Source organism: Balaenoptera physalus (assembly GCF_965194825.1).
Source record: "Balaenoptera physalus genome assembly, chromosome: 21".
Classification (NCBI taxonomy): Eukaryota; Metazoa; Chordata; class Mammalia; order Artiodactyla; family Balaenopteridae; genus Balaenoptera; species Balaenoptera physalus.
In genome coordinates this window covers 15138104-15153814 of record NC_138902.1, presented here as the reverse complement: position 1 = coordinate 15153814, position 15711 = coordinate 15138104, and the positions used below count along the sequence as shown (strand labels likewise).

At 47.5% G+C, this 15711-nt stretch overlaps 1 protein-coding gene across 5 annotated transcripts in view; it reads right to left on the bottom strand.

The window, feature by feature from the left end:
- Positions 1-5185: 5185 nt before the first annotated feature.
- Positions 5186-15711, bottom strand: part of RAB11FIP1 (RAB11 family interacting protein 1) — a 33367-nt gene continuing 22841 nt past the window's right edge. For 3 of the 5 annotated variants that reach the window (XM_082444396.1, XM_082444400.1, XM_082444399.1), the window contains 2 exons: positions 15378-15486; positions 5186-8351 (listed from right to left, as the gene is read on the bottom strand). In XM_082444396.1, the coding sequence (XP_082300522.1) occupies positions 8133-8351; positions 15378-15486 (328 nt within the window). In that variant the 3' untranslated portion in view covers positions 5186-8132. The remainder of the gene's footprint in view (positions 8352-15377; positions 15487-15711) is intronic. The other 2 variants (XM_082444398.1, XM_082444397.1) reach the window with 2 other exon arrangements.

The following is a 15711-nucleotide window of genomic DNA, read 5'->3' as shown; positions in this document are numbered from 1 at the left end:
AGTGAGATGGGAACTTTCATAAGATTCCCCTCACAGGTCAAGAGGAAAGCATTAAAAACCAATCAAACCAAACAAAAACACCTTCAAAAGGTGTCAGCGCCTTCTTTCCCACACTCTCCTCGAGTCTCTCTCCTCAATAGCCACATCTAAGGGTCCCATCCGGTCCCCCAGAGACTGCTTTCTCAGAGCAAGAGAACCGCTCTCCTAGAGAAATCCCATGCGCTACCACAGGGCTTGGTCCCACTGGAGGGATCCACCCCCTCTCCCAACCAAGGGATGCAATAATCTCTAACAGTCCATTCCCTGAGGTGTGAATTACTCACTTTAGCCCCATGCCATGCAAGGGCTTGAGTGAGCTTTGGTGCCCCAAGTTCCCTCTTTCCTAGACTTCCCCACTACTGTGAGGTATGACAGGATTTATTTCTGGTTGTCCAGCAGATCAATACTGGGGACACACTCGTGTGCTCATGTGTGCACACACAGCTCTCAGAGACATCTGTTAGTTTCAGACAGTGCAGTCGACATCCTCACTGGGGATGGGAAACAGGTCCCTAAAAGCAACATAACTGGCACTGGGAGTAGGTGTTTTTTGTTTTTAATTAATTTATTTTTTGGCTGCGTTGGGTCTTCGTTGCTGCGCGCGGGCTTTCTCTAGTTGTGGCGAGCAGGGGCTACTCTTCGTTGCAGTGCGTGGGCTTTTCACTGCGGTGGCTTCTCTTGTTGCGGGGCATGGGCTCTAGGCGTGCAGGCTTCAGTAGTTGTGGCTCACAGGCTCAGTAGTTGTGGCTCGTGGGCTCTAGAGCACAGGCTCAGTAGTTGTGGCGCATGGGCTTAGTTGCTCCGCAGCATGTGGGATCTTCCCGGACCAGGGCTCGAACCCGTGTCCCCTGCGTTGTCAGGTGGATTCTTAACCACTGCACCACCAGGGAAGCCCAGGAGTAGGTTTCTTTTTTTTTTTTTTTAACTTTTTATTTTATATTGGAGTATAGGTGATTAACAGTGTTGTGTTAGTTTCAGGCGTACAGCAAAGTGATTCAGTTATGCATACACATGTGTCTCTTTGGGAGTAGTTCTTTACATTACCATACAGAACAGCATCAGACTCCTCTCATCCCCAGTTTTGTGCAGATCTTGAACTGAACTGCACTTTTTTAAAGTGGAATTTTACTACAGTCATCTACCTATGACAGAAGCCCCAAAATTCTGCTTTCCTCAACACTACTCACAGTAAAGTGGAAGAGCAGCTTTATGATTCTCCTACCAGCAACTCTAGGGGTGGAGGGGTAATTCTCTTCCAGCCACAAGTATGTGATAGTGTAAGAGAGCCTCGCCCTCAGACACAGACAGGCTAGGAGGTGGGCAGGACCCAGGCCAGAAGATGGCGCGCTCCACTAAGACATGCAAGTCTGGGGTTCACGTTCTCAGGAAGAAATCTGTTTATTTAGGAAATTTATTTGCCTTCCTCTGGGAAATCAGGACAGATACATCAGCCTCGGTGCCTTTCCTGCTGCTACATACTCTACTGAGAGTTACCATCATTCAGTGATAGTGATGATCTGTTTTTTTTTTTTTAAGGGATATTTATTTATTTATTTTTGGCTGCATTGGGTCTTCGTTGCTGCACGTGGGCTTTCTCTAGTTGTGGTGAGAGGGGGGTTACTCTTCGTTGCGGTGCGCGGGCTTCTCACTGCAGTGGCTTCTCTTGTTGCAGCGCACGGGCTCTAGGCGCGTGGGCTTCACTAGTTGTGGCACGTGGGCTCACTAGTTGTGGCTCGCGGGCTCTAGAGCGCAGGCTCAGTAGTTGTGGCACACGGGCTTAGTTGCTCCGTGACATGTGGGATCTTCCCAGACCAGGGCTCGAACCCGTGTCTCCTGCATTGGCAGGCAGATTCTTAACCACTGCACCACCAGGGAAGCCCATGATGATCTGTTTAACAGATGTTCCTCCAACCTCTCTCCCCTACTCCTCCCTGAGCCTGTGAAGCTGGAGCCATGCTTCTTGTCTGTAAGGCTGGAGCCCACATGGTATCTGGCACGTAGGCTTTTGGAATGCTGAGTGCCCAGGATGGGCTGGATTAGAGCAGAAAGCTACTGGGGAGGGGCGGCCATTGGAAAGGATGCCTCAGACATGGTCCAGATGTGAAATACTGACCTTACGGCCAGAGTTCTTTCTAGAGAAGAGGCCAGAGAGGAGGGCACTGGTGGCCTGAAGGAAGCCCCCGGCCAGTCGACCCTTGGTGACATGTGCATATGTGTTAGGGATCTACCTGTCTTTGTTACAAGTCTCCCTGGGAGTGACCTGGCTTTCTCATCCCTGTGTCCTGGGAGCGCCTACTACACTCTGGAAAGGCTGTCCAGCTCCGGTGGACACCTGTCCTGGGTGGGCCGATCAGAAGCAACACATAGACGGGATTCCTCAGAGACAGGATCATTTCTAATCTGGAGCGAGTAACCAGTGGGAGTTGGGCTGCTCTCAGGGCCTCTCCCTGGGCTCCTTCCAGCTCAGATGACTCTAACCCAGTTTCACTCTGAGCCCAGAGGACCCCCTCTCCTCGTCACAATGAGTCTTGGAGCCTTTCTGACTGGGTCCCCATCACCTCAGCTCTTCAGTAGACAATGATTCTTCTCTGACACCCAAGGGTGACACAGGCTCGGTACAGGGCACGGCCAGGACTTCCTAAACCCTTGTGCCAAGTCCCTGCCCTCACTCATATTCACTTTCCCCTTTCCTGTTGTTTATTGTGTGACCCCAATACACTTTCCCTCCCCTGGGCTGAGCCCCGCTGTGTTCGGTTTCCTGATCTCCCAGGAACAAAGGCACCTGGTAACTCTGAGAAGGAGGTCACAGGCCTAGAGCACGAGCACAGTCGCCTCAGAGGGAACTTCCCTCCTCGGAGCCGTGGTTCGTCGGGCCTTGTCTTGAGGCCCTCCATTTTCCCTGCCCATCCTCCAGGAGTTCAAGTCACTCAGAATATTATCTCCTCCACCCCCAAGGCTAGAGGAGAGTGGGGCCTCCTAGTCTGGGGGCCTAGACTGGGGGTCAGCAAACTTTTTCTGTGAAGGGCCAGAGAGCAAATATTTAGGTTTGGTGGACGTGAAGGTCTTTGTTTTAAGCACTCAAGTCTGCTGTTGCAACGTGGAAACAGCTGTAGACAATTACCTAAATAAGCACTGCTGTATTCCAATAAAATTGCGTAGACACTGAAATTTGAATTTCATGTAATTTCCATGTGTCATGAAATATTATTTTGATTCTTTAATTGTTAAACTGTAAAAATCTCCAGTGTTCAGTGAGGTGTTGTTGACTGTGGTCATCATTCCGGCCACTTGTTCATCCCACATTAAAAAAAAAAAAGGAAAAAAATCATCGTGCTTTTTTTTTGTTTTGGCAGTACCCCACACAGCTTGTGGGAGGCTTCTGAGGTCTTAGTTCCCTGACCAGGGATTGATCCCGGTGCCGCAGCAGTGAAAGTGCAGAGTCCTAACTCCTGGACCGCCAGGGAACTCCCGGCAAAAATTCCTTGGCTTGAGGGTTACATGAACAAAAGCAAAGCCATAGTTTGTTGACGCTTGTTGTAGAACCCCAGGTCGGACAGGTGAGGAGTTCGAATCCTTTCTTTACCTGCTGTGGGACCCCAGGCAAACTTAAGTTTTGATGCCTCTGAAAGTCTCCATTTCTTCATCTGCATAATGGAGATATTATCTACCTTGAGAATTGGAAATAGTACTCAGCAGCGCTTAGTGAATAAGCAGGAACTCAATAAACAGGCCTTCCTTTTGCGACCAAGTTTCAGCCTGAAGTGAGCAGCTGATATGCAAGAATGAAGCAGCTTTCTCTCAGCTCTGAGGGCTTGTCAGTGTCACCAGGGTGACTATTTCCAGGGCTTGGGATACAGGTGTGTAAAAGAGTCAAACGTCAAAAGGTTAAGTGAGGACATCCTCCCTCAGGAGATTCTGTGGCTTTGGGATCCGCTGGTCCCACAGAGTTCAGCTAAGCCAGCTTTGAACTTGAATGGGAAGTGATCGCACCCGCCTTCCCAGGAGGGGAAGCCTGCAGAAGCCAAAAGATGACACCCCAAAGAGAAGCCCAGGGCACGGGCTCCATCGGCTTCGAGATGGGGTTCAAGGGCTAGGGGAGCGTGTGCTGCCAGCGCTTTGGCCACAGTCATGGTGGTAACTGTACCCTGTAAATGACATTTTCCACAGGGAGGTGGGCAGGGTGCCCCCTCCAAAAGCAAGGGAAATGAATCTTGGGGGAGAGTTGGGGGTCATTCGTGTAAACATTCCTTCCTTAGAGACTCTCCTTGGAGGGCTTTTTGTTTGTTTGAAGCAAATCTGGGAGGCTGTTGTTTCAAGAGAAGCCGCTTTTGTATCACTGTATGCGGTGGCCCCGCTGTCCACATCTGGCTGGGTAACCAGGCCCCTCACCCAAACCAGGGAGGCCTTCAGGTAGCTCCCCCCAGCCCACCCAGGGGCTTCACGGGAGCTGCCTGCCTCTGTGCCTCTACAGTGTGACCTTCATCTCTAAGAAAGAGCATCTCCTCCCTTTTGAGAGGTTGGGACCCTTGGTTGAGGCAGGCAGACCTCTCACCTCATCAGGAAAGGGTGGGAGATTGGTAGAATGAGCTCAGGAGGAGAGTCCTTTACAGCCAGAATTCCCTCTACTCAGAAATGAATGAACTCAGTTGATAGAACCAGGAACCTAGATCTGGTACTGATCTGGGCATTCCTGAACCCAGTGTGAATTCAACTCATGCTCCATAAGTCAAGATGTCACTCTCTGGGGAATCAGTGGGCCAGGGGTGAGGAGGTACGGGGTGGCATGGGGGAGGGAATCAAGAAAGTGGCCTTGTTCATGTGATTAGCTGAAGGCGACCACTGCCAAGGAAAAGGTGGCAGCCTGTAGCACTAAGGACAGGAAATTCAAATCATGTTCAGCTGGTAAACACCATAGTCCCTTCCAGGCCAAAATATGGGGTATGTCATAGGGAAGGGTCAGAGATGTCCCTACCTCCAAAGGAGAAAGGGCATTGGGGCCCCTGGGCACCAGACAGTGTGGCAGCCGCAGGAATCCAGGCAAGAGACCCTCATGGGGTGAGAAACGCCGGTCACACCCCCAAGAAAGGTTTTCCAAGAAGACAGAAGAAATTCTTATTGCACTCGTACGACACCACAGACACAAATCTTTGAAAGGTAGTGCCATTTTATTTAGTGTTGTAGGAAATTTTAGGTTACTTCTTAAAAACAAAAGCAAAGAAATTCAAAATTCCCAAAGTAACAAAGCAGGAAATAAGAATTCTATAATCCAAAGATGCTGGGTGAACTTTCAGTCAGAGGGAGGAAGAGGTCAAGTTAGCAGCTCACATGATAGATACTGAGAAACCACAGGGTTGAGGTTGGTGTGGAGGTTAAGCTTAACTGGAGGTTAAGCTCTCCGCCCACCTAAGGCAACAGATCCTTCAGCCTTGAGGGACCATTAGTTAGCAGTTCTAAAAAAGAAGGGGCACAGGGAGGGAAGATCGTGCCTAATTTAACATCAGGTTGCCTTTAGCCTTCAATCCGGCAGGTGGCTGAGTGTCGTGGACCCTCCTCCCTCTGTGCCCTTCCGTGCCCCCACTGTTAGCAGAGCTGGAAACCACACACGTATCCCACTCACCATGCACGTACCCTCCACTCAGGGTCAACGCTGTTTGTGTGGCAAAGGACAGACTTTCCTGCTCCTCCATTCTGTTACCCGGGGAGGCCGACACACAAGAAATAAAAGGGTTGGGCAGGACATCTGTCAAAGGCCAAGGACTGAGATGATATGAAACACCCGGGCAAAGGGTTGACATTTTCTTCCAGACGCTGACCTCCAACTGAAGTTCATTGCAAGGTGTTTGGTATTTCATCGGATGCTTCCCTGAAGTACTGACTGGTCTTCTAGGGGGTCAGCCAGGCAAGGTCAAGAAAGAGCTGCTCCTGCTTCTGCAGAGCACGGCCTCCTCCTAGGGCCCATCAGTTTGGTGAGCATTTTCAGCAGCTAGAGGCTAATTCAGGCTCTCCTGGTATAGACGGCTGGGTGTAAGCCCTCAGACCCACGCCGGCTGCAGGAGCTCCAGCCCTCCAGTCCACCTGCCCCTGTGAACAGCTCAGAGCAGGCTCCAGCTCTCCTAGCTGAGCTCTCCCTCACAGTAGAGTCCTCAAGGACAGGTGTTAAACAGTGACCTTGAGAGGTGCAGGAATGCTACCTGGGGAATTTTTTTCCAAGCAGTGGTAGAAACCAGACACCCTTGAAGTAGATTGTCCTTCATTCTCCAGAGTTCTCGAGTGGCATACAGAGCAGAGGAATTTGCTCCTCCACCCGGACGTTCCTCTCAAACAGAGACCGGGTCCCATCCCCGAGGTCCTAGCAGCAGATCTTTCCACAACAACCAGCTCTCGGGAAGAATGCGGGTCTCCACAGCAGCTCTTCCGAGGAGAAACCACTCAGCGCTCCCGCCACCCAGTGCACGTGGGTTATCACCGTCAAAGTACATTGACATCAAGTAAAAAACATTGCAGAACAAATATATACACGTGCATCTGCAGAGTTCAAGCGAATATCCAGTTCTCTTTATAGGGATGTACATAAATCTCATAGCACTACAAAAATACAAGTCATCTGAGAAGTTTACAGTGGTCCCCAGTACTGCAGGAGGGTATTAAATAAAAGAGCTATCGATAATTAAAAGCAAATTAGCTAAATCAAGTTACAGTATCATCCTTCAGATTAAAGTGCTCTGATATTAACTAACGCGGCAGCAAACGTGATCCTGAAAAGGGATTCCACTGCCAATCATCTTGCCTCAACTTCAATATAACAAGAATGAACATAGAAGAGAGTTCCATTTAATAACCGCTCTCATCTCAACCCCTGCCCACCCACTTGGCCTGTGACATTCTTCCCCCAGGAGAGGTGATGGGATTTGATGAGATTCTGTCACAACTGGGAGAATAAAATGAGTAATACAGAAAACATTCCAATTCCAATATCAGGTTACTAACAACGAAATTACCTGAAGACTCTGAACTGGTGCTATTAGTTGAGAAGGGGGCAAGTGTCCTAGTTTAAAAAAAAAAAAAAAAGTATGTTAATCTAGTTTAAAAAAATACAGCCATCTAAAAATAGGTATCATCTTGCTCTTTGCAATTTTATAACAAGGGGTGGGGGAGGGAAATGCCAAGAAGAGCTGCCAAGGGAGCCGGGGAGCCGAGCGACGGCACATGGGGGAGGGCCAGGGGATGCCACTGCAGCTGCTCCGTACCTGGTGGGACTGTTTTAGCAAGTGCTTGGGTCACCCGATCCCTAATCAAGGCACTGACTCGGTCACTCCAGCCAGCAGGGACCCTGCGATCACAAGAGGAGGGATTTTGACCAACTGCCCCAGTGCCAAGTGATTCTAGTTGCCCTGGTCTACTTTCCGTACCTCCACAGACAGCCCCTCTTGGTTGATAAAGAGCACACTTGAAGGCTACAGAGTAGTGGAGGCTGATGTCCGCAAAAGGCAGCTTGTTCCAAATCTCAGAGGCACGCTCGGAGGCGCACCCTAAGCTCCTCTGCTCCAGTCGAAAACAAAAGACCAAGTCCGAGGAGCTGGGTAGGTTTACATAGTATCAAAACTTAGCATCTGCAGCCAAAACGCCACAGCTGAGCTACTCAAAAGCCAAGAAAGTATGTGCAGCACCGCACCAATTGCCTGGTCCTTGTCATCTCACCCTAAGCTTTAATGACTAGGGGAGACGTACTTCAAAATCTCAATATTAAAGAAAGAAAACCCCAATGTTAAGAATACATTATTACCCCCAGCGCCATCTGAACCTCTCGGCCAGGATCAGATCTAATGACCACGTCTCGGGTCAGGCATAAAATATTTACAACTTGGTTAAAGGCACAGTGGCATTTGAAAATAAAACCCTGGGAATGTCCAATAAAAGATTCATTGTAATAATTAACCTGGCTTCTGTGGGTGGGATTGACTGTTGCCAGATAACGCACGAGGGAGATAGCGATTTGGAGCCCGGACCCTGGCTCTCAGGCACACCGAGTCCTCGGCCTTGGGAGCAGGCGGAAACAAACTCACACGAAAGTCTCAGTGCCGGAGGCAAGCGATTCACATCTTTCCTGCTTTTCTGCCGACCTGAGAGGGAACCCGGAGGATGCTGGGGGTCTCTTCCATGACCCTGACCAGCAGATTGTCGATGTAGTCTTCCAGCTGGCGCACCTGACACTCCTTCTTGCTTATCGCTTCCTTCTGTTTGAGGACCAGCTGGATTAGCTCGTCGTGGGTCAGCTGTGCATAAGCAAACTCGGGTTCCGAGGGCTTGTATTTCTTTGGAGAGGGGAGGTGGGGGGAGAAAAGTGATAAAGTCAGTCAAGGAGTCAAACATCTTAAAGAAGTACAAAAGAGGTAGCTTTTAGTGACTGAGTCTGTGATCTGAGTGTCCTGGGAATTCATCTTTGATTTCGGTGGAAAACTGATGACGGATGAACTTTTCTGTGAAAGGGCCAAAGAGTTAGTATTTCAGGCTGTGCAGGCCACAGGTGGCCTTGACTGCATGTTCGTCTTTGTGGTTTGGTTTGGTTTTTTGTTTTATGACCTATTAAAAACGTACAAACCGTACCCAGCTCACAGGCTGCAGACCCCCGGACTAGACTCTGGGCTTGGGGTTTAGAGATGTCATGACTGGTGGTGGCCTGTGAACCCTGGAGCTGGCACAACCAGATATCCAAGTGGAGCTGAGCGCCAAGCTAACGTGACCTGTGAAGAAACCCTAGTGGCAGACGGTGCGGGAGGCGACACTGTCCTCCCAAGACAACACGTGGCCGTTCATCCCAGAAGGCCTGCTACTGCCTCGGCTGTGCTCAGGAGATCTGGTGATTAGGAGGGTACACTGGGAGACCCCACTGTAAGTCATTCCCCAAAACTATGCAGAGTCAAAGCCAAGGGCCACCATCACAGCCATCGATGGCGCCCCCCCTGGGCACAGTGGCTGAGCGGCCCCGTCCTGACCAGAGCGGGAGCCCCGCGGAGTTACGTTTACAATCTGGGATGACTGGCGGCTGACTGCAAACTGCCCAGGCCCCAGCCACGAGCAAACGCAAGATAAGGATTACATAAAGCAACACGCTGTACCAAGTCTCCGGTGAGAGGGGAAAAAACCCCAAAGCTAACTTTTCCTGAAATCTGTGGCTCAGATTCATAAGTTTAAAGAGACGAGGTCACGGGGCAACCTCAAGACAGTTTTGCCGGCGGAACTCTGAGGTAATCACGGCTTCACCGTCGTGAGGGTCTAACGCTTTCACCGAGGAAGGCTCAGAACCACCTGCTTCAAGAAGCAGCTACGTCAAGAGCAGGGTCAACCCTGACACGACACAAGAGAAGGCCCTGTTCAGTGCAGTGACGCAAGCTGACTGCACACCGGTCAGAATCCCGAAAGAAACCCCGTCCGTCTTGTCCTGGCTGCAAAGAACAGCACGGGGGCGATGGCAACACTAGCTTAGAAACGCGCCTGACACTTTCAAGTAGGGTGTGTCTGTTTACATGTCCTATCAAGGAAGAAAGTAGTCTTTGTAAACAACAGCCAAGAATACATCCTCGAGGGGTGTTAGATTATACCCCTGTCACAGAAGGATTATATTTATTCAAAAATATTGATTACATAAGATGCTCTGCAAGAGAGTTTGGGAGATAGAAAGAAGCAGCAGCTGACACCTGGAGGGAAGGGCAGGCAGGTGCTCCTCGAGAGGAGGGGCCAGGTCCCCACAGTGTCTGACACACCTGGGGCTTCACCTGAGTGTCGGGGTCCAGAGAGATATGACACGCTCCAGCTGCTGAACAAACAAGAGACCATTGCTACATGGGTGATCAGGACAAGCTTCAAAGATGGAGTAACCTCTGAACCAGACCCTGGAGATGAATTAAAATTAATTCCCCCCCCCCCAAATAACAGGATTTTGGTTTGAATTATAAAAGGAATATTTACTTATCATAGAAAATCTCAAATCCAGAAGAGGGAAAAAATTATTACCCATAGCTCCAACACCTAACACTGGGGTCTCTTTCTTTCTTATTCTTCCTGTTTTTTTGTTTTGTGGGTTTTTGTTGTTGTTGCTTTTTATTTGGTTTGGTTTATTTGTTTTTGTTTATTTGTTTGTTTGTCACACTGCACGGCTTGTGGGATCTTAGTTCCCTGACCAGGGATTGAACCCGGGGCCCCGGCAATGAAACTGTCAAGTCCTAACCACTGGACCGCCAGGGAATTCCCTTCCTGGGTTTTCTTTATGATATGTTTTACAACTTTAGCATCATACAATATCCAGTTTTATAGCTTTTGAAAATCATTATTTTGTGAGCATTTTCCCATCATTAAACTTTAGAAAAATTGCTTTTTAAATGGATTTTCTTTGTTTGTTTAATTTTATTTCTTTATTTCTTTGTTTTATCTTTGGCGGTGTTGGGTCTTCATTGCTGCGCGCGGGCTTTCTCTAGTTGCGGCAAGCGGAGGCTACTTTTTCTTGCGGTGCGCGGGCTTCTCATTGTGGTGGCTTCTCTTGTTGTGGAGCACGGGCTCTAGGCATGCAGGCTCAGTAGTTGTGGCTCGCGGGCCCTAGAGCGCAGGCTCAGTAATTGTGGCGCAGGGGCTTAGTTGCTCTGCGGACCAATCTTCCCGGACCAGGGCTCGAACCCGTGTCCCCTGCATTGGCAGGCGGATTCTTAACCACTGCGCCACCAGGGAAGTCCTAAGTGGATGTTTTAAATTTCATTATATTTTAACCATCTCTCTGTTGTTGGATATTTAGGTTGGTTTCAATTTTCACAGTTATATAATAACATTTATTTAAATGCGTGACCACAAATCTTTGGTCACATCCCTAAATGTTTCCTTAAGACAAATGCATAGAACTGAAGAGGCATGCGCACTTAAGGTACTTCCTACAAACTCTCAAACAGCTCTTCGATTTGGATTCTGTAACCTAAAGAGGAAACTATGCAGGACTTTGAAACCATTAGAAGTTCCTATTCATGTGATGACTAAAAAAATTAAAAAGCAATCCAGCAATTACAGAAAGTGAGTAATGACCATGGAGAGGAAGAGGTGCAAAGAAAATACCCATTAATTCAAGAAACAATAGTGCCCAGTGTCACACATTTCCTTCCAGGATTTTTACATTGGATTTTTCCCGCATAGCTGTACCAATAATGACGTACATTCAGATTTGTATCCAACTGTTCCCATACAATATGACAGATGATTTTTGGATCTAGTTGGCCTTATTATTTTTAAATGGAAGTGTGGAAGCTACCTGAATAAATAATACATTCCTAGTTTTAATCATCTATAAAAGATGGCGGCCCTAAAACAATAACAACAACAACAAAAAAAGCCATTGTAGTAATGATTCAGCTGGTTTTTCGTAACTTTAGCGATGCAATTTCTTTTCCTAGCCTCTCTCTCACTTTGCAACATTCCAAAGCGTAGTTATTTTTATAAGCACTGTTTATGCCTTAGTACAAAGCGTCTATTCTACGGTCGGCCAATAGCCGTCTCCAGGAACCTTTCCATGTTTACTCAGAGTAGTTACCAGGTATGGTCCAGGACCAACAGCTTTGTGGCATCCAGGCAGGGGGGCAGCAGCGGAACTTACAAATCATGAGTAGAATAAGCAGCCATTGCCTTTGTTTTAAGGCAAGTTACTCTCAGTCAGGGCGGAGATAAGCCCCTGATTAAATGAGCTTTGAAGAGTAAACATTAAACAAATGGGACCTAATGAAACTTAAAAGCTTTTGCACACCAAAGGAAACCATAAACAAGACCAAAAGACAACCCTCAGAATGGGAGAAAATATTTGCCAATGAAGCAACTGACAAAGGATTAATCTCCAAAATTTACAAGCAGCTCATGCAGCTCAATCTCAAAAAAACAAACAACCCAATCCAAAAATGGGCAGAAGACCTAAATAGACATTTCTCCAAAGAAGATATACAGATTGCCAACAAACACATGAAAGAATGCTCAACATCATTAATCATTAGAGAAATGCAAATCAAAACTACAATGAGATATCATCTCACACCGGTCAGAATGGCCATCATCAAAAAATCTAGAAACAATAAATGCTGGAGAGGGTGTGGAGAAAAGGGAACACTCTTGCACTGTTGTTGGGAATGTAAATTGATAGAGCCACTATGGAGAACAGTATGGAGGTTCTTTAGAAAACTAAAATAGAACTACCATATGACCCAGCAATCCCACTACTGGGCATATACCCTGAGAAAACCATAATTCAAAGAGAGTCATGTCCCAAAATGTTCATTGCAGCTCTATTTACAACAGCCAGGGCATGGAAGCAACCTAAGTGTCCATCAACAGATGAATGGATAAAGACGATGTGGCACATATATACAATGGAATATTACTCAGCCATAAAAAGAAACGAAATTGAGTTATTTGTAGTGAGGTGGATGGACCTAGAGTCTGTCATACAGAGTGAAGTAAGTCAGAAAGAGAAAAACAAATACCATATGCTAACACATATATATGGAATCTAAGAAAAAAAAAAAAAAAAGGTCATGAAGAACCTAGGGGCAAGACGGGAATAAAGACACAGACCTACTAGAGAATGGACTTCAGGACACAGGGAGGGGGAAGGGTAAGCTGTGACAAAGTGAGAGAGTGGCATGGACATATATACACTACCAAACGTAAAATAGATAGCTAGTGGGAAGCAGCTGCATAGCACAGGGAGATCAGCTTGGTGCTTTGTGACCACCTAGAGGGGTGGGATAGGGTGGGAGAGAGGGAGACGCAAGAGGGAAGAGATATGGGAACATATGTATATGTATAACTGATTCATTTTGTTATAAAGCAGAAACTAACACACCATTGTAAAGCAATTATACTCCAATAAAGATGTTAAAAAAAAAAAAAAAAAGAGTAAGCAGAATGGGAACCAAGGGTCTTGCTCACTTCCCGAAAGCTAGGTGTTTGCTTCTCTTCGGAGCCAAGCTGCATGCCACAGTAAACGGAAGAGGGGACGGGGCGAGGGGGCTGCTAAATGACTCTAGTTTTCATGATGGTCCCGTCTATGCTGTTCTTTTGCCCAGCTTCCCGGTAAATATCATTAACTCCAAGAGGACAAGTGCTGCCCCTTCTACACAACCACAGAAGCCAGCCAGGCTAGGCTGGCGAAGTTAGGGTCCACCTTTAGGCTTTGGGCTAAAGCATCGTAGGTACACAGTTCTGGCTACAGCTGATCATTTTGAGAATGATGCTTAACAGTGATGCCCCGTCAGCATGGACAACAGGGAAGAGAAGGCAAGACGGCCGGAAGATGCTAACTTGTTTTCAGCAGCAGGTCGTTATTACTACTCAGTCTCTCGACCCCAAAATCTCCAGCTTTGAGTGTACCTTCAGCGCAGCCCCTGGAGGCAAAGCGGCAACAGAGCCGTAGGTATCAGCCACCGCCTGGCACTTGCAAAACGCTTGCAGGAGTGAAGGAGACGTGAGCAAAAGTTTTATTTTAAAAACACAAAAACTATTTGACGTACTGGAGTCCCTGGGACCCTAAAATCTATGACTGAATGTAACTTCTAGATGCTTGCAGTAAAATAGAAACAAAGTTTATGTCTCCCAACTGCGATCCCCAGGGGTGGGTTAGGAAATTCCTGTCCACATGTCTGAAACATAACACATCTGAATCCCTCTGATTTTAGAATCAGAAAGGGCAGGATGAGGATACTCTCCAGCAGAGATCATCTGGGGGGATTGGTTTTGGTTTTAAGGGGAGGAGTTGGGTTTTTTTAGTGTTAGCCACTCAAGTTTTTTAAAGAGCAGAGATCTTCTCATCCAGCAATAGTCTTCCTGGGAATTTAGCTTACGGAAATCACCTGCAAGAAGGGACAAGTTCTATGCGAGAAATTATTGACGACAGTGTTATTCATATTGAAAAAATAGAAAACAAGCTAAATATCCACTAACCGGGGAGTGAATAAGTAAAGACTGGCATAACCGTTTCAAAGAATAATTAAGTAGCAACATGCAAAAGTGTTTACGATATGATACTAAGTGAAAAAGAGGATTTCAGAGTGTTTCCACGCAGGTGATGGAGCTGGAGAACGATCATTTTGCTACCACCACGTTCGTCAGTGGAAACTGAGGCCTGCAGAAGGCTGATAAGGGGCAGGAGGCTTACACGGTCTGAAACGAACTCCCCACACATTTCTCACTAACTGTAAAGGGGAAAACTAGCAACTTTGCACTGAAGAGCCCAGTGGACACCACCTAACCTAAGTGATCATCAGAGTTAACACCCCACTAACAGCACAGGCTGGTGTCACGGGCTCTTTACACAACGCACTGGAAAGGGCACGTTATCCCTCTAGTTAATTCCTGCCAAGAATGCCCAGCCTCTACCAAACTGCAGGGAGACATCAGACAAATCCAAACTGAGGAAAGTCCTACCAAACGACTGACTGAAACTCTGAAAAAGGTCAATGTCTTGAAAGACAAAAGAGGCCAAGGAACTATGCCAGAATAAGGGAGACTCCCGAGACGAGGCACTGAGTGACCCTGGACCGAGGCACTGAGTGACCCTGGACCGGAGAACAGACAGACAAGAAAGGGCACTACTGGGAAAACTGGTGAAGGTGAAATACGGACTGCAGATGAGAAAGTAGCGAGGCATCCACGTTCAATTTCTTCATTTTGATAAACGCCTTCATTCTTAGGAATTACGCACTTAAGTATTTAGGGGTAAAAGGAGCATGACGTGTGCAGCTTACTCTCAAATAATTCAGAAAAAAATATATACGTAGCTACAAAGAGAGAACGGAGTAGGAGAGGGTGAGGGTGATAAAGCAAATCTGGTGAAATGTCAACGGTTGGTGAATTGGGATGAAAGTATACAGGAGCTCTTTGTGCTATTCTTGCAACTTTTTTAAAGTTTGAAATTACTTCAGAACAAAGTTACAAAAAAGTCTATCTGCGCAATGATGACAACTGCGAGAATTTTATATTCTTGCCAAAAGATAAGAAAGGACACGTGGGAAAAATGAGAATATCTGATTTGCATGGGCTGGAGGGTGGGTGACATTTTCTTCTCATTAAAAAGAGTACTGGTGTCAATCATGTTGCTTGACACACAACAAAATTCAACGACAGCCCAAGAACTATGAGGGGAAAAGTAAGTATCCCCTGGAAAGTGTAGGGGCTTCCAAAGATCATCCAAAGACCGAGACGTGTGGTTAAGTCACCCCTGGCGTTACCTGCTGCCCCGGGAGATGTATGTCATGGTGACTCTGACAGCGGGTTTTCTAGATCCCTAACTAACCTGCCTCCTTCTGGAGAAGACATACCTTCATCATGGCTTCGTTGACCAAGTTCTCACTGATGACGGTGGCAGTTCCCGAGCTGGAGAGAGCGACCTTGGTGGCTGCCGCGTTCATCGGCTTCACGGGATGAAGTCTAAAGAGAAGGCGGAAAGGACACTTAGCTGTTTCCTTAGACGCTTACGTCACGGCAGAACCGGCAGAACTAGGGACTGCCTCTCTCAGACGTGGCCACCAATGAGAGGTGACGGGGGAGTGGGGGGGACATGTGTGCTCACACCTGCTGTCCCACACGTGCCAACGTGTGGAAAAGGAAAGAAAAGCGGTCAGCGCGAGGAAGCCACGCGCAAGCCAACAAGGC